Source organism: Monodon monoceros, unplaced genomic scaffold, assembly GCF_005190385.1.
Source record: "Monodon monoceros isolate NGI ecotype Baffin Bay Population unplaced genomic scaffold, NGI_Narwhal_1 Super_Scaffold_1, whole genome shotgun sequence".
Lineage (NCBI taxonomy): Eukaryota > Metazoa > Chordata > Mammalia > Artiodactyla > Monodontidae > Monodon > Monodon monoceros.
Genome location: NW_021703765.1, coordinates 81,482,935 through 81,504,573, shown reverse-complemented (window position 1 = coordinate 81,504,573; position 21,639 = coordinate 81,482,935). Strand labels below are relative to the sequence as shown.

Here is a 21,639-nt window from a genome sequence, read left to right as displayed (position 1 = left end):
ATCCATCCATCCATCCATCCATCCATCCATCCATCCATCCATCCATCTGTCCGTCCGTCCTCCCTCTCCCTTCCCTTTATCTCTCCTTTATCCATCCATCTCTCATTCATCTTAGCATCAATCCTTCATCCGTCCATCCATTCTCCCTTCGTCCGTCCATCCATCCATTTCCCGGTGAGCACCTGGCTGGGCGCTTTCCCTGTTGGGACAGACCTGTCACTGGATGTCAGCTCTGATTGGCAAGCCTTTTTGTCCGACTGGTTCGCTGCTGTAGCTCCAGTGTTTGGAACAGTGCCTGTGCATTGTAGATACCCAAATAATTTCCTGATTGGCCAGAATGTGTGGAGACCCCATTGGCATGGGTTTGTTTAGCTTGGTCCCAGCTTGCGGGGGGCAGGTGGCACCTCTGTGGGCAGCAGCCTGAGTTGGCTCTGAGTACGGTGACCCTCAGCTACTCCAGGCCACCGCCCCTCGGGCAGGGCCAAGGACAGGCTGTGATTAGGGTCCTGGCTCCTTCTTAGGGAGCCCAGTGACCTCTTTGCCAGGTAAGGGGCAAGGAAGCTGGTCTTCCTCCTTTAACAGTTAGGATTACAGGTGGGTCAGCCCTTTTATGCACAGAGGCCTGCACCCGTGGCTCCTTGACAGGGGGCGCAGCTGAAGTTTCCTTGGGTGCAGAGATGCCAGGGGCAGGTTTGATATAGGAGACCCTTCACGTCACCCCTGCCCAGAGGTGTGGCATCCTTCCCATCTCACTTGGAGTGAAAGCCCCATGTGACCTCCGCTCTCACCACTCGGGTCTCCCTGCTGTTCCTCTCCCACCTCAGGGCCTTTGCACTTGCTGTTCCCTCTGCCTGGAACACCCTTCCAAGACATCTGCTGGTTCCCTCTCTCCCCTCCTCCACAACTTTGCTTAAAGATGCCTTCCGGTGAGGCTGTCCCAGACCACCCACTTTAAAACTGCACCTCACCCCCCATCCCCTGCCTACCCACCTCACGCTTCTGTTTTTCTCCATAGCACAGATACTGTCCAACACCCTATAATTACTCCCGTCTCACCCAGTGGAATGTCAGCTCCGCGAGGGCGGGGAGTTTGGGTCTGTTATTCTCTGCTGCGTCCCGGCACCTGTCCCACAGGAGGCGCCTATAAAGCGTGGTTGGCAGCGGGCAGCAGCCAGGGCAGGGGGCAGGAACTTTGCCTTTGCCCCTGTCCATGTGGGCCATACAGGCTCCTGTGAGCCAGGCCGGGTGAGGCTCACCCATGCCACTTCCCATCTTCATCTTATGACTTAGTTCAGAGCTGGGCTCCTGGGCATCTCTTCTGTGCCATGAGCCCCTGCAGAAGGTGGCCATCAAATGCTTGGCCGGTCCCCGATTTTTACAGCATGCCAGAAGCTAGAAACACAAGGTGGGAGCAGTCAGCTTCATTCTAGCTGGTGTCTCCATAGCAGCTTAACCTCACACCCCAGAACTGCTTCTGTCCTCAAGTCCTGCCCCATCCGCCCTCCACTGCCCCAGGGCTGGCTTCCGGGTCTCCATTCTCCTTGGGCCAAGCCGCCTGGTGCCTTTTTGTTTAGTAGATATTTATTGGGTGCCTACTTTGTGCCAGGCTCTGGGATATAGCAGTGAACAAAGCCAATATTTATTGAGCACCTATTGTATTGGGTTAAATGACGTCCTCCCCAAATTCACGTCCACCCGGAACCTACGAGTGTGATTTGATTGGGAGAGAGGGTCTCTTGCAGACGTAATTAGTTAAGATGAGGTCACACTGGAGAGGGTGGGCCTTAAGTATAATTGGAGTCCTTATAAGAAGGGCAAGCATAGGCACATGGGAAGAAAGGCCATGTGAAGATGGGCAGAGATTGGAGCAGTGGGGCCTCAAGGAAACCTGGAGGCGCCAGGAGCTGGAAGGGACAAGGAAGGATCCTCCCCTGGAGCCTCTGGAGGGAGTGTGGCCCTGCTGACACCTGGAGTTTGGACTTCTGGCCTCCAGATCAGTGGGAGGATCCATTTCCGTTGTCTTTAGCCATCCACTTTGTGGTAGTTTGTTATGGCAGCTCCAGGAAAATAATACACCTACTGTGTGCCAGGCACCACGCCCCTCATGGGGGGTTCAGCAGTCAATTAAAACAAACATTTATGGAGCAGCTACTATATGTCAGACACTGAGGAGACCGGCGGGGTCCCTGCCCACAGGCTCCCAGCACACGTGTGTGTCCCTGGCCCGAGACAGGCTGGCTGGGGTGGGGTGTCGTAGACCGTGTCCCCTCTGTGGGCCACTCGAGCGCCGCGGGGGGTTTTGAGGAGCGCGCGGGTCAGCGCTGACAGCTGATTTTAAATTCTGAAGCTTCCCCACCTGCCACAAGTCCCAGCGTCGGTCCTGTTAGTTCCAAGAAAATGTCAGGCATGTGCAGTGCAGACAGCTCCCCTTTCATCTTCCTGGGCTCAGGTCTGAAGGCTCCCAGACACATTTCAGCTTCCGTTCCGGCCCCTTAGCAAACACCCCCTCCGCCTCCCCGTGCCCTCAGAGACATCCCAGCCCCAGTGGCTATAACCCCACCCTCCCCGATCTGAGCCTGGCTGCTCTGACTCGGAAAATCTGTGGAATGTGTCTTGGTGTGGCCTCCCTGGCCGTCTTGCCTGGGGGCTGAGAGGGGATGTCCGGGCAGGATGGAAAACTTCCCCCCGAGAGAGGCCTCTGCCCAGCAGGGTCAGGGGATGCAGGTGTGGCGGGCTCCAGCCTTACCTCGTGTTACTGGCGCTCACCTCCGCCTGACAGTTTCGTTTGTTGAGCACCTGCTGTGTGCCCGGCGCTATGTTAGGCCCTGCAAGGCAGACACAGAATCACAGGCAGTGAGCTTTCTCCGTGGATGGAACACGGGCTTGGCAGGCTTGTGGGGTGCTGCCGAATCAGACCCACAGCCTATGGGGCTCTCCCAGGGCGGCTGCGTAGCCCTGGCCGTGTGCACGGGTGCTCCCAGCATGGGCTGGGCCTGCAGTGTGCAGCCCTCCTCCAGCCGGCTCTGTGGGCCCGTGGTTTTTGGTTTGGATATGCGAGGCCTGGTGGGGCTTGCGGTGTCCCCGTCCTATGGGACTCGGGAGCATCGCATGCCGCCTGGCAAAGCCAGTCCTTAACCTCGCCAGAGCGCTCTCTCTTCCCCGTGGAGCCCTGACTTGGCTGAGTTTGCCTTATTGAGCACCTGCTGTTTACCAGGCACCCTTCACAGGTGTGCTGTCCTCCTGGGTCCGTGGAGCAGGGACACGCATGTTCCCTGTCTACAGTGGAGGAAACTGAGGACAGAGCCCCGAGGCACCTTGCCTGAGGGGGGGAATGACAGGCCCCTGTCCCTGGGGGGCTGCTCGGCCTCGCTCACCCCCAGAGCAAGATGTGTCTTTGGCTGGCAGGCTCCTTCTCGACTTGCACGCCGTCTGCTGCTGCTTCTCTGTTACTGCTATCCCGATCCCACCGGTGTCATCTCGTTTAGGGACACTTGCGAGAGCCCCCAGGCCTCTGGGTTACACACTCGCTCTTCACGGCGCCTGCTTGTCAAACACCCCGATCCTTTCCTCTCTCCCTCCACCACCTTCCGTGGCTCCCCATTGCCCTTTGAACAAAATCCATCCTTTCCATGGTTCGTGGGCCTTGAATGACTTGATGAATTTCTCAAGCACGAGATGCCTGGTCTCATCTCCGGGGTCTTGCTCAGGTGGTGGCCTCTGCCTGGAGCCCCCTCCACTTCCCCCTCCCCGGGCTGTGTCTTGTTCACGCTCCAGAAAGTTCTCTCTGCCACCCCCTCGCCCTCCCCAAGGCCTCCAGAGCCCCCAGCCTGCTCTCAGAAGTCACTATTTGCTGCTTGTCTGCACTCCGCCGGGGCACCGAGACCCTCTGTGGCCTGGACCCTGCCTCATTCACTAGCCTGGAGCTCAGCTCACAGTGGGGAGCCCAAAGGGTCTGGAGATCAACGGATGTCCACCACCCTCTCCTGACCCCAAAGCTCCCAGACCCTGCAGTGATATTGGGGCCCCTGTATCGCATTCCTGCTCTAACCTGCATCCATTTCTCAGAACCCTCTTCAGCCAAGACCGGATCCAGGAGACCCAACGTTGCCCCATGGATTGCTCTCATCCTCTCCTACCCTTGTCTTTGGTGAAGTAATGTCATATTTTTTCCTGGCGCGCACCTCCAAATGTGGCTGATAAGGTCAAAGCTTAATCCCCACCCCTGCCCCGCCGTTCACAGTGTTACGCAAACACCACTTTTACCTAGTTTCGAAACATTTCCGTCATTGCATGGTAACCCCCATACCCATGAGTCGCTCCACACCCCTCCATCCCACCCCCCGCCCTTGGCAACCACCAGTCTGCTTTCTGTCTCTGTGGATTTATCGTTCTGGACATTTCCTATAAGTGGAATCATATGGTATCTGTCCTTTCGTGTCTGGCTTCTTTCACTTAGCATCATGTGTGCAAGGTTCATCCACGTTGTGACATGTGTCAGTGCTTGGTTCTTTTTTATAGCTGAATCATATTCCGTTGTACAGATAGACCACGTTCTGTTTATTTCTCCACTCATTGGTTGATGGGCACTTGGGTGGTTTCCACCTTTGGCTATAGTGAATACTGCTGCTGTGAATACCTTGATTTGTTTCAGTCTCTGTTTTCCATTCTTTTGGGTATATGCCTAGGAGTGGAATTGCTGGGTCCTACGGTAATTCTATGTTTAACATTTTTAGGAACTGTCAAACTATTTTCCTAAAAATAATTTTTTTTTCAAGTTGGCAAAAAATATGGCTAAGGTTGGGGGAGATAGAAATGGAGCTTATTAAAATAAGCTCGTGGTGAATGCAGGAGGTGCAAGATCCCCAGAGTCCCCTGGCTTCAGGGACAACCTGCACATGGGGATGCTGGGCCATGGAGCTGGCGGAGTGATCCTCTGACAGGTGGGTGGTGGGGGCATGAACCCCGAGCTCGGCGGTGGACACTCTGTGAACATTGAGGTCGTGGGAAGCCAGGCCTTGGCACGAGGAGGGTGGGGAAGTGGCCGAGGATTCTCCAGGGCTGCTTTGAAAAGGCGTCACTTCCCTGGCTTCTGGAGCCCACGTGCAGTGCACGCCGTGAGCATCTTTCCGGGGCTGCCATCCCTCAGTCGGCCTTTCATTAGGCAAAGGAGGTTAGAAATCTACTGGTAAATTAGACTTCTCACCGCCTCATGCAATGCGAAGTCACGTAGCAGCTTGGAAGCTGCGCGTGGTGCCCTTGGAAAGGCAAGCAGATTGGGCTTCTCTCTGCCCAGGTGCTGCTCTCTTCCTCTTGCAGAGAGCGGGCAACCGTTTAAAACCCAGAGAGAGGGCTTCCCTGGTGGCGCAGTGGTTGAGAGGCCGCCTGCCGATGCAGGGGACGCGGGTTCGTGCCCCGGTCCGGGAAGATCCCACATGCCGCGGAGCGGCTGGGCCCGTGAGCCACGGCCGCTGAGCCTGCGCGTCTGGAGCCTGTGCTTTGCAACGGGAGAAGCCACAACAGTGAGAGACCCGCATATCGCAAACAAAAACAAAAAAAACCAAAAAAAAACCCAGAGAGAGGCCGGAATAGAACTGGCTTTGCTGCATCAGACCACCAGGGCTTTGTGATGAGCTGGGACACAGGGAATTCTGGGACAGGGTCCAGCACTGGTGGCCACAACTGACCCCTCTCCCAAGGCCAGTCTCTTGTCTCTGGGCTGCCGGAGGGCTGCCGCGTTGCTCTTGGTGGGGACTGGTGGGGGCAGCTCTGCCTCCCTTCCATGTCCACAACATCGCTGTGACCGGGCTGCAGCTACTGCAGTGACAGAACTAGTGGCTGTAGTAATAGTAGCTCCCATTTGCTGAGCAGGACTGTTCCCACGTTCATAAGAAAATACACAGTGCACCCTGTCGTGGTGTCTGGGAAAAGTCCACGTGGGCTTTTTTCCTGAGGTGGTCATAGGTGTGGCAGTTTGGGCTCTGGAATTCTTTGGCTTTGCAGTGTTGGAAGGATTGACAGCACCCGATGGAAAGGTTGCCTCCTTTGTGACTCCCTCCTTCTCTGGGTGAGTCAGAACTTTTGATGGCAAGTGACAGACAGCTGGGTTGGGCTGGCAAAGGCAAAACACACAGAAGGAGTGCCTTGGCTTCCCTAAATGAAGAAGCAGCTTTGATCTGCCTTCAGGCATGGCTGTATCAGGACCCAGCTGTGCTCTCTCTACCCTTCAGATCTGCCTTCCTGGGGGTATGGTCTCGGGTAGGTCCCTGCCAAGTGGTGGCCCCCGAGAGCTCCAGGCTTTCATGCTCCTGGCTTACAGCCCCAGTGGATAGTGCCTGTTTCTGGTTCCTTCTCAGAGTCTCAAGACTGACTCTCATTGGCTCAGATTGGGTCAGATGCCCATCCCTGAACCAATCGCTGGCCCAGGGGAAGCAGGAATCTGACTGGCCAGGCCCAGATCACATGATCACTCCTGGAGTCTGGGGAGGGAAGATGGTTGCTAAAAAAAAAAGTCGAGTCTACTGTAGCAGGAGATGGGGGTGGGAAGTGGGATGCAGTCATGGCCCCCAGGTGGGAGGGAAGGGGGTCTTGTTCTTCCTTTGACCACCATGATCTCAATCTTCCCCCCAATATCCCTCCACATCAGGCCTCCAAAGGGCAGAGGGTTAGGGCGTCCACGCCCTTGAAAGACAGTTGTCAGTGGAGGGCAGGGCAATGAGGGGTGTTGTGATGAAGGTACAGGGAGCTGGGGGTACACACGAGATGCAACCCCAGCCCGAGAGGGTACATCACATGGGGGCATCAGGTGCCGGGCCCCTGCGCCATCTTGGCTTCTCCTTAGCTCCTGGGTGGCGGGTGTGAGTGGGGGGTTTGCACATGGCAGGGGCCTGATGGACACCCCTTTTCTGAGTGGCTGAGTGTGGAGGAGGCCTGAGACCTGCCCGGCTTTCAGCCCGGGCCTGGGCGGCGGAGCTAGTTATAACCTTGGGCAGGCTGCATGGAGCAGTGGCTGGTGGAGAAGGGAGAGAAGGGTCCTGGGGAGGTTGGGGCCCCCCGGAGATTTCTGGGCAAAGGCCCCTTCTGACCAGGGGCTCTCTTGCTCTCTTGACTTGAGTCCTTTCTTCTTCCTGGGCCTCAGTTTCCCCATCTGTAAAGCCAGTGGATTCCTTCCATCATGGACACATGAGTGCTTTCTTCCCCGTGGACAGCATCCTTTGCCTGCCCCTCCGGGAGCCACAGGGGGCCCAGCCGGCTCTCATCCGTGTCCTCGGCTGTTTCCCCAGTGTGGCCCTCGGGCTCCCAGTCGCTTCGCTCTCAGTTCACGTCCGGGCCAACCTCACTTCTGTCCTGCTCCCCCATCGTAGTGTCACTCACCCTCCCCAGAGGGTCACTGGGAGGCCCAGGCAGGCCCGACCTTGCCCGGGGTTACACTGTGACCTGTGTTCTGCCCGAGCCGACCCCGTTCACCACCATCACCCTGGACGGGTGTACGGACTTTTCCCCTCCTGGGACAGCAGTCGCCTGCCTGAGCTGCCAGGTGCTTTCGGGGAACCTTGCCCTGGTGACTCAAACTGGCAGAGGACTTGGGGTGGGGTTGGGTGGGCTGAGGGTGCTTGGGAGCCATGGGGGGGGGGTCGTGGGGGCAGTGCCCGCCGAGTTAGAGCTCCCGTGCCTGCTGAGCGAGGGCCTTGGCAGCGGGGGAGGACACGGCTGTCACCGATGTGGCTTGTGCCGCAGCCGCCGGCCTGTGGCTTGGAGAGGCCTCAGACACCACGTGGCGTCTCCCACTGCTGTCAGTGGGCACGGAGCTTGCCAGTGGCATGGAGGAGGGTCCCGGAGGACCCCTGTCTGCTCTCTCTTCCTCACAGGGGCCACAGGAAGGACTTGGGGCCCCGCCAGGGTCTGCAAGGAGCAGCCGCCCTGGGACTGATCTCGCTTTTGCTTTTCTGGTCTCACAGGTGCCTGGGACAGGGTGGCCCTCGAGCAGATGACGAAGACTGGCTTATAATCCTTGGAGACCATTGAGAGGGAGCTTACAGGGGCCCACGAGCCCCCCTGGACGCCCACCACCATGTCGGGGTCCACGCAGCCCGTGGCACAGACGTGGAGGGCCACCGAGCCCCGTTACCCGCCCCACGGCGTTTCCTACCCCGTGCAGATCGCCCGGCCACACACGGTAAGCGGCACAAATGTGCACCTGGGGTCACCTTTGGGGCCTTCTCTTGTCCCTGGGTTCCTATTTCTCCCCATCGTTGTGTGAGTGGCGGGGGGGGTGGCCTGCTGGGGAGGGAGCGGGCGTGCCCTTGGTCAGCTCTTTCTTTTTTTAAAAAAATGTTTTGCTGCGCCGCATGGCCTGTGAGATCTTCGTTCCCTGACCAGGGATCGAACCCGTGCCCCCTGCAGTGGAAGGATAGAGTCTTAAACATTGGACTGCCAGGGAAGTACCATTGGTCAGCTCTTCCGAGCTGCACCCCACTCTGTCCACCTCCTGGTGGGGGCCCCCTTTCCTGACTTTATCTCTAGTTGCCTGTGGCCCTGAGGATGAGGCTTGGTTATGTTCTGTATCCTCAGGGGCTTGCCAGAGGGCTCTCAGGGTCCTGGGCCTCCCCCGTTTGGCCTCCTGGCTGCTTGGTGAGGGACTGTGAGGCTTTGCAGTTGCAGCTGGGGTCAGAGCTTGCTGTGCCGGCCCCTATGTGAACACGCCTGTATCTGTCCTGCTTGGCTGGTGTGGTCCCTCCTAAGATGCAGAGAGGAAGTGGCATGGGAGGGCTTTTCTATCTTCCATGAGCGAGATGTTTCAGCATATGAGCCCAGTGGACCAGCCTGAGGGTGTCCCAAGAACAGTGACCTCTTGAGGATTTGGGCCCCCAAGATGCTTTTGAGAGCCAGCTGTGATAAACGGGCACATTCTGGATGGGGTCGTCGAATCCTCACAAGCAACCCGATGAAAGAGCACCTTGCATTATCGTCCCATTTTGAAGATGAGGAGACGCTGGGAGGTTAAATGATAGGCCTCGGGTTAAATCACCGTGAGAAGGCAGTCGGCTTCAGCTTCAGGACCCTGAGCCCCTGTGAGATGGATGACTATTTACTGGTCACCTACTGTGTACCCAGGGCCGAGGACTGTGCTCCTGGGGGTCCTTTACTATCAAGTGTGGTCATCACCTTTATCATAATCACGATAACAAAAGTAAGCTTTGTCGTCGGAGTGCTTACTACAGGGTGAGCATTTTGTTTATGCCCTTTATGTATACAGTTGCACTCGCTTCTCTTCATCACTGAAGTGAGGGTACGCGTATGCTCTGCACTTTGTAGATGGGGAACATTTTGCAAGTGAGGAAACAGGACAAGTCGCTTAATGATTCTGAGCCTCGGTTGTTCATCCATAAAATGGAGTAACGAGAGCATCTGTCTCCTAGATTCTCCTGGGGATTAACCGTGATGATCTGCGGAAGGTCCTTATGACAGTGCCTGGCAGACACTCAGCCAGCTGTGTCCACTTGCAATACTGTCACTGTCACTACAGCTGCTTGGAGGGGCTGCCTCCCCTGGGGGCTCCTGGCGGCTGCCTCTGGTTTCTCTTCTTTCTCGTCCCCTCCTGCCAGATTCCTGCCCCTCTCCCACTCCCCCCCAAGGGCCCAGACTCGGTCAGTCCTTGAGTCCCTATGGCCCCTGCCATCCTGCAGCCCTCCATCCTGTGCCCCAGCCGGGCCCTCTCGCAGTCACTTGGAGTCAGCAGCTGATCTCAGACACCGCCCGCACTTCTCCCGCTGGGCCATCAGTGACACAGGATGCGGCCGGGTAGGACCCAGTGGTCACTTCCTCCAGGCAGGAGGCTGACGCCGGGGGTGGGCAGGGGCCCTGGGTAGCTACGAGGCAGGGCATCCTTATCCTGTGTGGTGGCAGCAGTGGGGCCCCACTTCCTGATCACCCTGCCTCGTGCTTGGGCGACCCAGCTGGGGGCCCCTGCTTGTTACTGGAAAGGCAGGAACAAGAATTCTAGGCATCCTGGGGCGGGGGGGGGTCTTGCTCTCCTGGGCATGTGTCCGGGGCTGGAGCCACTTTTCTTTGGCTGGTGGGAGGTGAGTGTTGGGACTGTAATCTGGAGGTCCCCCTGCAGCCCTGTGCCCGCTAACCCCTTACCGCCAGCCCACTGTACAGGCAGTGTTTGTGAGATGCCCCCATTTTGGGGGGCAGAGGGTTTTTGGAAGACAGAGGGCGGAGGAAAAGGGAAAAAGGCGTGGAAGGCAAATGCCCCATCCAAGGGCCAGGTGGGAACCCAGGGGTCCCAGCTCCTTGTACAGTAGTTGAGGCAGGTCTGCTGGGCTGAGGGGGCGGGGCCTGGACCCCGTGACCTGTGACCTTCCTGGGACTCAGCTCACTCCCGTACCTGCTCCCAACAGGCTTCCATCCAGGGTGGCACCTCCTGGCCCTGGAGGCTTCTTCCAGGGTGTCTGGGCATGGGGCTGCTTTGATGGTGAGTCCCCCCCGCCCAGAGCCCAGAAGAACCTCCAGATGTGGCTTTGAATCCCCGTTCCTCCCAACTCACCGAGTGACATTTGGCTGCTCACTTAACCCCGTGGGGGCAGCCCCAGTTTTCCCATCTGCAGTATGGGTGTTGTGGGCTTAAGCATCACTGGCAGGTGTTTGCGAGGTGCCCGGGGGGGGCGGCGTCTGTACGCGGCAGCCGCCTCTTTCCTCCTGGCGGGGTGGCAGGAGACCAAAGAGGCTCTGCACTCTGAGAGGGGCGGTGGGAGCCGCCTTCTCTGCCGGCCTGTGCCTCAGCCTGCGTCATGTCCGGGCTGCCTGGGGTGTTACGCTGGCGCAGATGGAGGGCTTAATTCCAGGTGTGCTGACCCTGACCCAGCCTCAGGCACACTCCGAGCCTCTCTTCATGGTGCCGGTACGCATGGCTCGTTCAATCCCACCTGCTCCACCCTCAGAGCCTCTCTGAGCCCTGTTCTCTCCTTCTCTGTGGTCTCGGCTTCCCTCGCCCACAGTATCAGGACCCCACATCTTTCCCTGAGGGTCCTGGCGGGCTCCTGGCACTGAGGGTCTCCCAGGATTGAGGGTCCCAACACATCCTCCCCTCCTTGTCTCCTTTCCAGCTTTCTAGAGCCCAGCTCGATTCCGCCTTCTCTCCCAAGCCCCGCGGGACCCCCTGAGCTCTCTCGAGTTCCTGCAAGCTTTGCACTAAATGAATGTGTTAAATAAAGTCCAAAGACACGGGAGTCGATCCCAGCGCCACTCCTGCCTGCTGTGTGGCCTCAGGCAAGTTACTTAGCCTCTCTGTGCCTTAGTGTTAGAAGGGCTTTTCAGAGCACAGACTCTGGAGCCAGACCGCTGGCATTCATGTCCTGCCTCAGTGACTTCCTAGCTGTGAAACTTTGGACGAGTGGTCTTACCGCCCTGTTGCTCAGTTTCCCCATCAGTTGAGCGACGGTAGTTATAAGACCCTGAGGATCAAGTTAGTTGACATGTGCAGAGGCCTCTGCACAACGCCCGGGCCGAGTAAGCGCGACTGATACAGTGCAGTGTTGATGACTTTGATGCTGCTGCTGTCATGACGACAACGTGCCCACTAGTATCCTTTTGCGAATGGCCCCCAGGGTACACTGTGGGCTTTTCCTCTAGAGGAGGGACTGGCAAACCTTCTCTGTAAATATTTCAGGCTTTTCCGGCCACTCGGTCTCGGTCACAACTACTCCTGCACTGTTGCCATCCTAGCGTGAAAGCAGCTCAGCCAACACGTACAGGAATGGCCATGGCCGTGTGCCAGTGACACCTGACGAAACAGGCCGAGCCTGGCTTTGGCCTTCGGCCCCGTTTGCTGACTCCTGCCCTAGATCAGTGCTTATCAGGCTCTCTGTGGGAAGGACCAGTCTGTTTCATTTCCAGTTTGTCACAAATGGATACATGGTCCTTCCGCACGTGACGCAGTTCGCGGGCACGGGGATGGGTCTAGGCCGAGGCCAGCAGGACTGTGTTGGCCGTGCGCTCAGATGCCGCGGTCCCGTCAACAAGCTCTCAAGTAGGATCTGAATCCTCTCGTCTTCAGCGCTCCCCCCAGACCAAGGGTCACGGACGCAGGAGCCTGCTTGGGCCACGTACATGTGTGAGGGCAGCAGGTGGGGTTGGAATGTTTTGTTAACATGGGGAGGGTTCTCGTGTTCTGAGACGTGGCTGGAGGTTTCTAGCCTGAGTGCCTGGTGTCTTCAGGCTCCTGTGACCACAGTGAGCCCCACCTTCGGTCTCTCTTGGGGTCTCCCCAGTTCTTGCCTTCCTGTAGAGATGCAGGCACCCTTGGTGGTCCCTGGACTCAGAGCCCTGGGGTGGAGATCAGTGTGGATACCACAGAAATGGCCCCCAAGATGGTCCTTGGAGGGACCGTGCTAATGAGGTCATCCTGCTTGCTTCCCAGACTGAGAAACTGAGGCCAGAAGTGTTGATGCAGTGGCCGCCCCATGCCTCTGCCTCGGGAGCCCCGGGGGCCGTGTGCCTTTTCCCGCCTCTGTTGGCAGTGGTAGGCGCCGTCCTGCCGGGGCCCTCTCCCAAGGGATTGGACCGTCTGCCTCTCTGCTGCTTTGTTCATTTTGCTTTTGTGTGAGAGGGAATTTTCCTCCCAGCATTCTGCAGTGCTTGCCGATTTCTTCTCACACCTCTGCGTGCGTGTGCACACCGGATCTGTGCCTGGCAGCCGCGCCGGCATGATCCCAGAAGCTGCCGCCCCCTCCCTCCAGCCCTTTCTTCTTGTTCCTTCATTAGCACCCGGTGCCTTGTGCATGACATCGTGGAGTGCGGTGGAGGGGGGAGGCTGAGTCCTCTGTCTTCTGGAAGCTGCCCTCAGTCTTCGGGAAACCCTTGGAGAGTTAAGGGGGACGCTTGGTTGGAGACACAGAGGCCACCTTCCATCTGGGTCAGGCATTCATTTCAGTTTTCTTTCTTTCTTTTTTTTTTTGGGCGTGCCGCGCGGCAGGCAGGATCTTAGTTCCCCGACCAGGGATTGAACCCGTGCCCCCTGCAGTGGAAGCGCGGAGTCCCAACCACTAGACCGCCAGGGAATTCAGGCATCCATTCCACTGATGAAGAAACTGAGGCTCAGAGAGTTTAAGGGATGGACAGATACCTCTAGCCCGAGGCCGTGCAGCTTCTTGCTTCCACATTGGGCTGCCCAGGAAGGCCCTTCCCTCATTTCCAGCCTCTGAGGTTGACAGGATCCCTCTTGATTCTAGTTACTCATCCTCTCTCGCCTCCAGCCTCCCAGCCTCTTACATGTGTTTGTTTTGGAGGGTCTGAAACACATACATTTCCAACACACCTACGTGGTATCATCTAATTCTCTTTGCAGAAATAACTGCTTTAAAAAAAAAAAAAAAGCCAGACAGCAAAAGAATGACTAGATTTTTTTTGGAAAATTGGGAGAATTAAGAAGGGTGCCAGGAAGAAAACAAATCACCTACAATCCCACGCTTTCCCAAGCCTTACTCGTGTCAGACATCACTAATTGATTGCCACCCCACAGTATAACTGGGTGTTCTCTGCAGGCACAACTAATCGATTTGGATTGGTACACATAGGAAGCCTGTCCTGTTTTCCCCTTTGAAAGGTTTCTCTTTTCTATCTTTCTTTTTTTTAAAAAAACATTTTAACGTGTCTCAAATCAGGGTGTAGTTGCTAATCGGGGTACATCGAATTTGTTAGTGTTTAGTTTTTCCACAGATGGCAACGGGTAATGGATGGCATATTACTGAAGAAGGCATGTTTTGCCTGGAGTTTATCCTTCTGACTTTGAGCTATGCTTGCCTGTGTGACACACGTGTGTAGGTTTTCCCTCTGTAACATGGGGGACTCCCACGTCGGCCTGTGGACTTTGTTTTAGAATCTGGTCTTTGAGCCTTGCAGACCGTCAGCATTTGCCGTGTCACCCACTGTCCCCTGGCGTGGATGCCCGTGTCTTGCTGTGTCACTTGCACCCATGGCAGACGTGCAGGTTGTGCCCTTTTCCATTTGTCTCTGCTAACACGTGGGCTCGGTTGTCTCATCTGGAAAGAGGGCAGGACCAGGTGTCCTTTAGCTGAATGTGTCACTTCTCCTTGGCGGTTGGCCCCAGGAATGTCCTCTGGCTGGACTGGGTCGGAGGGCCGGGAAAGGACGTGGGAGGGTCCGCGGGTACAGAAGCAGCACCGGGCAGAGGGCTCTGGCCCTGCCTCGCCGTGTGGGCTGCACTGTGGCGGGATGGGTGCTCACTGGTCTGTGTCCTCTGTTGCAGGACGTCGGGCTGCTTGAGTACCAGCACCACCCCCGTGACTACACCTCACACCTGTCGCCTGGCTCCATCATCCAGCCCCAGCGGAGGAGGCCCTCCCTGCTGTCCGAATTTCAGCCCGGGAATGAAAGGTGAGGAGGGGTTTGTGCGTCCATTGCTCAGACGGGGAAGTGGAGGCCTGTGCTCATGAAGAGCTCACAGGGTCGGTGTTAAACAAAGGGGTGTCAGGCTGTGCCCTTGTCCTGGTGCGGCTGTGACTGGGACAGGGCTGGGGATGGGCAGGGAAGAGCCACGTGGCCCTTGGACTTCCCGCTGTGAGCCTGCAGTGGCCTCTGGCTGTGTGGCCCAGGCAGGAGGGGGTGACCACCAAAAAGTAGGGGAGGCTGGGTTGCTGGTTGGGAGTGACTGTCCACAGCTGGGTGCACATGGGGAGCCCCCTTCCTCCCATCCCTTTGTCATCCCCTTTTCTCCGAGTCCTCTGCCATCCCTCAGCTGGCAGACTGGGCCTGTGGGCCTGCCTTGTCTTCCTTAAATCCAGGTGGGAGAGAGCAAGCCATACGGGTGGGGACCCAGTGAGGGGAGGGCCAAGGCCAGAGTGGGGCCCCAAGATGCCTGAGACAGTAACAGCTCTAATTGCTAAGAGTCGTGAGCTGCTGCTGCTTCTTTTCTTTTCTTTTTTTTTTTTTTTCGGTATGCGGGCCTCTCACTATTGTGGCCTCTCCCGTTGTGGAGCGCAGGCTCAGCGGCCACGGCTCACGGGCCCAGCCACTCCACGGCATGTGGGATCTTCCCGGACCGGGGCACGAACCCATGTCCCCTGCATCGGCAGGTGGACTCTCAACCACTGTGCCACCAGGGAAGCCCCTACTTCTTTTTTTTATGCTTGAAAATCTTTTATTGATCACACTATCATACTTCTTTGTGACAAAATTATGTATATAAATTTTTTTTAACATCTTTATTGGAGTATAATTGCTTTACAATGCTGTGTTAGCTTCTGCTTTATAACAAAGTGAATCAGTTATACATATACATATGTTCCCATATCTCCTCCCTCTTGCGTCTCCCTGCCTCCCACCCTCCCTATCCCACCCCTCTAGGTGGTCTACTGCTTCTTTTTGTCACACCACGTGGCTTGTGGGATCTCAGTTCCCTGACCAGGGATTGAACCCAGGCCACGGCACTGAAAGCCTGGAATCCTAACCACTAGGCCACCAGGGAACTCTCGAGAGTCCTGAGCTTCTAACATGCGATGGCCTACCGTAGGCTGCGGGCTGCCAGCGGACACTTAGACAGGCAGCCCTGCCTGCAGGAAGCCTACAGTCTAGCAGGGGAGATGCAACAAACACACAAGGTGACTCCAGAACGAGGCAGGTGACCTGTTTCCTGCAGGGCAGGGAAGGGCTACTTTTTGGCTGGAGAGGCCGCGAAAGGCCTCTCAGGGGACAGATGCTTGGCCACTAAGTAGCCAGCCGCTCAGAGAGCCGGGTGAAGACCTTCCAGGTGGAGGGAGCAACACGTGCAAAGGCCTGGAGGTGGGCATGTGCTTGGAGTGTTCCAGAAAGGCGAGGGGGCCGGGTGGCTGGGCTGAGCCAGGTGGCTGGGGGCCAGGAGGGTGAACTTCGAGGGGACTATGGGAGGGTTTGGAGCTTTGGAGGGCCAGGATATAACTTCCACCCTCAGATCCTTCCGGCCATGTGCAGTGATTCTAGGGGCAAGCAGGGACCGCTGAGGCTGGGCTGGCCCAGGGGCCCTGTCCCATCGTCTCTTCCTTCGTCACCTTGGTGAGGCTGCGAGGTTGGGGGATGGCCTAGGTGGGACCAGTGTTCCGGAGAGCTGGCCTGGGCCTTCTGTGCTGCTACAACTGCATGGAGGCATCCAGGGCCCCGCGGGGAGGCCACTGCCGCGGGCCATGGCTTCAGTCCCTCGGCACCGGGTGGTTTAAAACAGCAGAAACGTGTTCTCTCCCAGTTCCTGGGGGACAGAAGTCTGAAACCCAGATGCCAGCAGGGCCGCACTCCCTCCGAAGGCTCTAGGAGAGGACCTGTTCCCGGCCTCTGCCAGCTTCTGGAGGCCCAAGGTGTTCCTTGGCCTGCTGCTGCATTACCCCAGTCTCCGCCCCCCTCTGTGTCTGTGTCCTCGGCCCTTCTTAGGGGGACACTTGTCATCGAGTCTAGGTCCCAACTTAATCCAGTATGACCTCATCTCAGTGAATTACGTCTGCAAAGACCCTACCTCCAAAGAAGGTCACATTCTGATGTTCTGAGATGACATGAATTCTGGGGGGACACTAACCTATTATGGTGCCCTTTCCATGTTTCAGTGTGGACGCCACCTGCTTCCTGCAGGGCATCTTGTAATTGTGAAGCTGTTGGTTCTCAGGTGGGCAGGAGGGGCATCTTGTGACCTGGCTTTGGCGAGAGACGGGCCCCCCAGGGAGGAGAGGACAGCAGCATAGCCTCAGCCCACATTGCAGTCAGTAACATTCATTCAGCCTACACGCACTGATTGAACGCCTGCTGTATGTCAGGCACTAGACAGATGAATGTCCCTGCCCTTGTGGAGCAGACACTCTGGGACGGGGGAGGCAGCCACCAAACATGCGTGAACCAACAAGCAAATGGTGATGGCTGCAAACAAAGACAGAGAAAACGAGATGGGGTGAGATGGGGTATATCTGGTGGGCAGAGAGACTGCTGTTAGGAGGAGACGCCCCATGCACTGGGACAGGAAGGAGGAGAGGCAGCATGGAAGGAGCTGGTGTGGAAGTGTTCCAGCCTAGCCAGTGCACAGCCCCTGAGGCAGGAATGCAGTGGGCAGGGTGAACAAGGGCCAGACCAGGCAGGGCCTGAGGGTGGGGGGGAATGCGTTTGGATTCTATTCTAAGTTTATTGGGCAAAAAACATCAACTGGAAAAGCATTTCAGCAGGGGCAGTATTTGGGCAGGAGCTAGAGGTGGAGGCTGGGAGTCGTGGCTCAGCTGTGTGTGCCCAGGCAAGGCCATGGCCTCTCTGGGCCAGTTTCCTCCTCTGCAAACTGGGGAGGAGGGTTAAGGAGAGTTAGTTGGGAGTGATTAGGCTGGACAGCTCCTATCTCTGCATAAGGCTGCTGGGCTGACTTGAAAAGGAGGCAAGGCCAGGTTGAGCAGCCAGAGTGCTGTGATCAGCTAGTGATGTCTGCTTTGGGTGAGTGATTTGCAAACAGCATCACGTGTGTTATTGTCTGTGTTAGACCCACAGTGTTTTTCAGACTTTCCCCGTGAATCACCAGGGATCTTGTTTCAATGCAGAGTCAGATTCAATAGGTCTGGGGTGGCATTCAAGATTCTGCATTTGTAACCAGCCTCAGGAGGGGCTGAGGCTGCTGGTCTGGGGGGGCCACACTCAGTGAGGGAGCAGGGAATCCATCACCAGTACATTCTCTTGCTGTAAACATAGTTAGTGAATGCTGACTCGGAGGAAGACAGAGCTGTATTTGAGTCCTGCCTCTCTGTGTGCCCTTGAGCAGACGGGCACTCCTCCCGCAGGACGGGCAGCAGACGTGATGCCGTGTGCCCTTGCCCCCCACAGGTCCCAGGAACTTCACCTGCGACCCGAGTCGCACTCATACCTGCCTGAGCTGGGCAAGTCGGAGATGGAATTCCTGGAGAGCAAGCGCCCTCGCCTGGAGCTGCTGCCTGACCCCCTGCTGCGGCCCTCGCCCCTGTTGGCCGCTGGCCAGCCAGGGGGCTCCGAGGACCTGTCCAAGGTAAGGCCTGGCCTCAGCCGGGAGCTCCTCTGAGGGTTTGGGTGCTGCTGCGATTGGGCGGGGAACAAGGGAGGGGGTAGGCGTGCTGGGCTGGGGGGATGGCTTGGGCGAAGGCTGGGAGAAGGGCTGAGCCCGGGGCGTGCAGAGGCTGGGCAGCCAGAGGAGGGTCCAGGGACGAGCTTGGCTCCATGGGCCATTTCTTGGCTGGAAAGGGACAGCTTCCCCCACTGCCCCCTGCAGCTGCTGGAGTGTGTCCAGCCCGTGGGGACCACTGTGCCCTGGAGGGCGCCTGCATTTTACTCTTCTTTAAGCAGAAAGTCGAGCTGAGATGGAGGGGGAGAATGTGCACAGATTAAGCGCTCATGGTTTGCTGCTGAGAGAGGTTTTTCTGCTATTTCAGTGAACCTCAGGACCGTCCACGCTAGAAGCTCATTTGCTCTCTATCTAAACGGAGGAATCACAGCCAGTGGCCCAGATGCTTCTGTCCCCTGGGGTCCCCCAGCTGCCTCAGAGGCTGTCATTTCACTGTCACTGCCTAGGGTGGGGCAGGGACTGTGGCCGGATGATATGCTCATCCTTGGCCGGCTGCGTGATGGATGTCCTTTCCGCACGTGCTGAGCAGTGCGTTTACGCTCCTTCATGACCATGAGGACGCACATTAGCTCATTAACGGCCGCCCAGCTGCTGGGTGAGGTCAGTGCTCATCTCACTGCAGCACCAGTGGGGGTGGGTGGGGCCTGGGAGCCAGGACAGGGGAGGGAAGTGGCCCACTTGGACCTGCTGGATCCTCTTCTCTGCCCGACACTGGATTGGTGGGATTTCAGGCTGAGGCCAGTTCTTTATCGGGGGGCTGACAGGAAAGGGGTTTCCCGGGGCGGTCACGATGATGATGACAAGCTAACATGGAGGCCCTGACTGTGTGCCGGCCACTGTGCTGAGCGTGAGTGTCCTTCCATTGTGCCTTTCCAGCCTGATGAAGCCCGGTCTGCAATCACCTTTTATAGGCGGGGCCCCAGCCTAAGAGAGCCACTCACCCACGGTCACTGGGAAGTGGGGAGTGGGCCCTGAAGCCCAGGCAGCCCGGGTCTGTAGCCCAGACCTGCCCACCGGGCTGTCCCGCCTTGGGCTTCCCCTCTGGTCCCCCGTGCCTGCCATTCTGCCATCCCTGCGTTAGCCTACTCCTCATAGATTCCATCACTGCTCAGCCTCCTGGGAGGGATGTTGCCATTGGAAAAGCTATTCCCTGAAGTGGGTCTTGGGCAGTAGGGGAGTGGGGTGCATATGAAGGGGGGCACAGGGCCACACCAGGGATGCTTGATGTCCACCCCCCACGAGGGACCAGAGCCCCGAGTGGGCCATATCCCTGTGCTCATGTCTGGTTCTGCCCAGAGAACAGGCTGACGGGTGTCTCTGGACAGCCCTGTTGGGCCTCTGCTGCCTGCCGCGCATCTCTCCAGAACCGGGCTCTGAGTCCTCAGACCTGTGGGTCCATCTGAGGGTCTCCAGGCCTGACAGTGGCTCTGTGCTTGTCCTTCTTCTTAGGGCTCCCTGGGGATGCTTCCTCTCCCTCTGTGGGTCTTTCTCAGTCTTCGCTTCTGTCTCTGTTTGTCTCTGTGTCCCCGTGTCTCTGTCTTTCTCTGCCTGGGGTGTGTGTGTGTGTCTATGTCTGTCTGTCTCCGTATTTCTGTTTCTCTCTATCTCTGTCTCTGTGTCTGTCTTTCTCTCTCTTCTCTTCCTGGACCCCATGGATGTGGGGGAGTGATGGGCCCAGTGTAGGGGCCTGGCTGGACCAACTACGGTAATTGCTCCAGGCTGTTAAGAACATTTGGAAAGTATGAGCAAATTTTGGGCAAGGGAAGAAGCCAGGGGAGAAACACAACTCTGAGGGAGTTCAGATGTTTTTTGCATCTGCTGTGTAGGATTCAGCTGGGTACGTGAGACGGGAATTTGATGGGATTTTTTTTTTTTTTTTTTTAACAGCACCTCCCTCCCCACCGGCCCCGGCTGTGTTCCTTTTTCATATAAAAATATGAAATATAAAAATGTCCTGTTTTATAATGCTTCCGTGGCCTTCAGCCTCTGGAGTCCTGTGGCAACAGAGGCTTCCTTTGGAATTCACCAAACTTTGTTCTGGGACTTTAGAATCATCACAGACAGCACCATTTCTGAAAATCTTTGTCTGTTGGGGCCCCGTTGGCTGAAAGGGACAGAAAACCCATGTCAAACTGGTTTAGGCCGGAGTCCTGGCTCATATAACTGAAATTGAGGGGGTGTTGGCTTCAGGCACAGCTTGATCCAGGTGACACGTTACCAGGTCTCTATCTCTGTCCATTTCTTGGCCCTGCCATCTTGCACGTGGTCTTGGTGTATTAACAAGGAGAAAGTTTGAGTGTCCAGGCCTTCTTCTTCCCACATTCAAGGCCAAAAAAAAAGAACTTTCCCTCTGTCTCCACATTTCCAGGACAAAGCTGTTTATCTCCCTGCCTTTGACTGAGGCCCAGGCCTGTCCTGGAACCCATCATTGTGACTGGGGGAGAGGACTGTGGGTGCCTGAGGCTGGCCCTGCCCTTTCCTGGATCTGAGACAGGGGGAGCCCCAGTGGGTCCTCTCCAGCCCCCAAGGCTGTTGCTGCCTCTGTGTCTGTAATTTTACATAATGAGTTTTTCTGTTCCACGTTGGCCTGAATTTTTACACCAAGGGCGTCTGATGGGGAGAATGGTGCCGACTGCTACCTAGCGGTGACTGGTGAGGGTATAGGATTGTTGTTTTCCTCCTGTGGCTTTGGGCCTAAACGAAGGCCAGCAGCCATCGGGAGAACCATCTGGAGGCCCGCTAGCCAGGCTCCCTTGGTCCCATTCCTGGAAAACTCAGCACTGCAGAAAGCACCCTTCGCCCTTCAGGCTTGCATCATCGTCTATTCAGATTGAGGTGAAATTCACATAACATGAAGTTAACCACTTTGAAGTGAACAATTCAGTGGCATTTAGTATAGTCACGGTGTTGGGCACCACCTCTGTCTAGTTCCAGAGCATTTTCATCACCCCAGAAGTAAACCTGGTACCCATCAAGCAGTCACTTCCTCCTCGCAGCCCCTGGCAACCACCGATCTGTTTTCTGTCTCTATGGATTTGCCTGTTCTGGACACTTCGTATCAATGGGATCATGCGATATGTGGCTTTTTATGTCTGGCTTCTCTCACTCAGCATCATGTTCTTAAGGTTCATCTGTGTTTTACCATGCGTCTGTACGTCACTCTGAATCATATTCCATTGTATGGAGAGACCACACTTTATCTGTCAGTTGACGGATCTGCCTGTGTGGTTTTGCTTAGAATAAAAGCTAAGCCTGAACCTTAAGGAAGAAGTCATTGAAGAAGATGGATTTTCCCCATCAAGAATTTAAGAAAAAGTTTCCAGCAACTTTTCCAACAGTTGCTAGCGGTTGCCAACTGCTTCGTCTCACTCCTGCGCTGCTCCTGTCGGGTTTGGGGATGGAAACCTTCTTTTTGCTCATGTCATTTTGAGAATTATCCCTGGGCTGGATGAACTGTTTCAGGGTGTCCTGGCCCCGAAAGCCTTCTGTCCACAGCCCTTGTTCTTGCTGTGCTCCTCTCCGTCCCTTCTCAGTCC

At 56.6% G+C, this 21,639-nt stretch overlaps 1 protein-coding gene across 30 annotated transcripts in view; it reads left to right on the top strand.

Annotated features, from left to right (window-relative positions):
* Positions 1–21,639, top strand: part of NCOR2 (nuclear receptor corepressor 2) — a 223,482-nt gene that overhangs the window by 63,511 nt on the left and 138,332 nt on the right. For all 30 annotated transcript variants that reach the window (XM_029221371.1, XM_029221524.1, XM_029221462.1 and 27 more), the window contains 3 exons: positions 7,956–8,173; positions 14,267–14,394; positions 17,833–18,010. In XM_029221371.1, coding sequence (XP_029077204.1) covers positions 8,069–8,173; positions 14,267–14,394; positions 17,833–18,010 — 411 coding nt within the window. In that variant the 5' untranslated portion in view covers positions 7,956–8,068. The remainder of the gene's footprint in view (positions 1–7,955; positions 8,174–14,266; positions 14,395–17,832; positions 18,011–21,639) is intronic.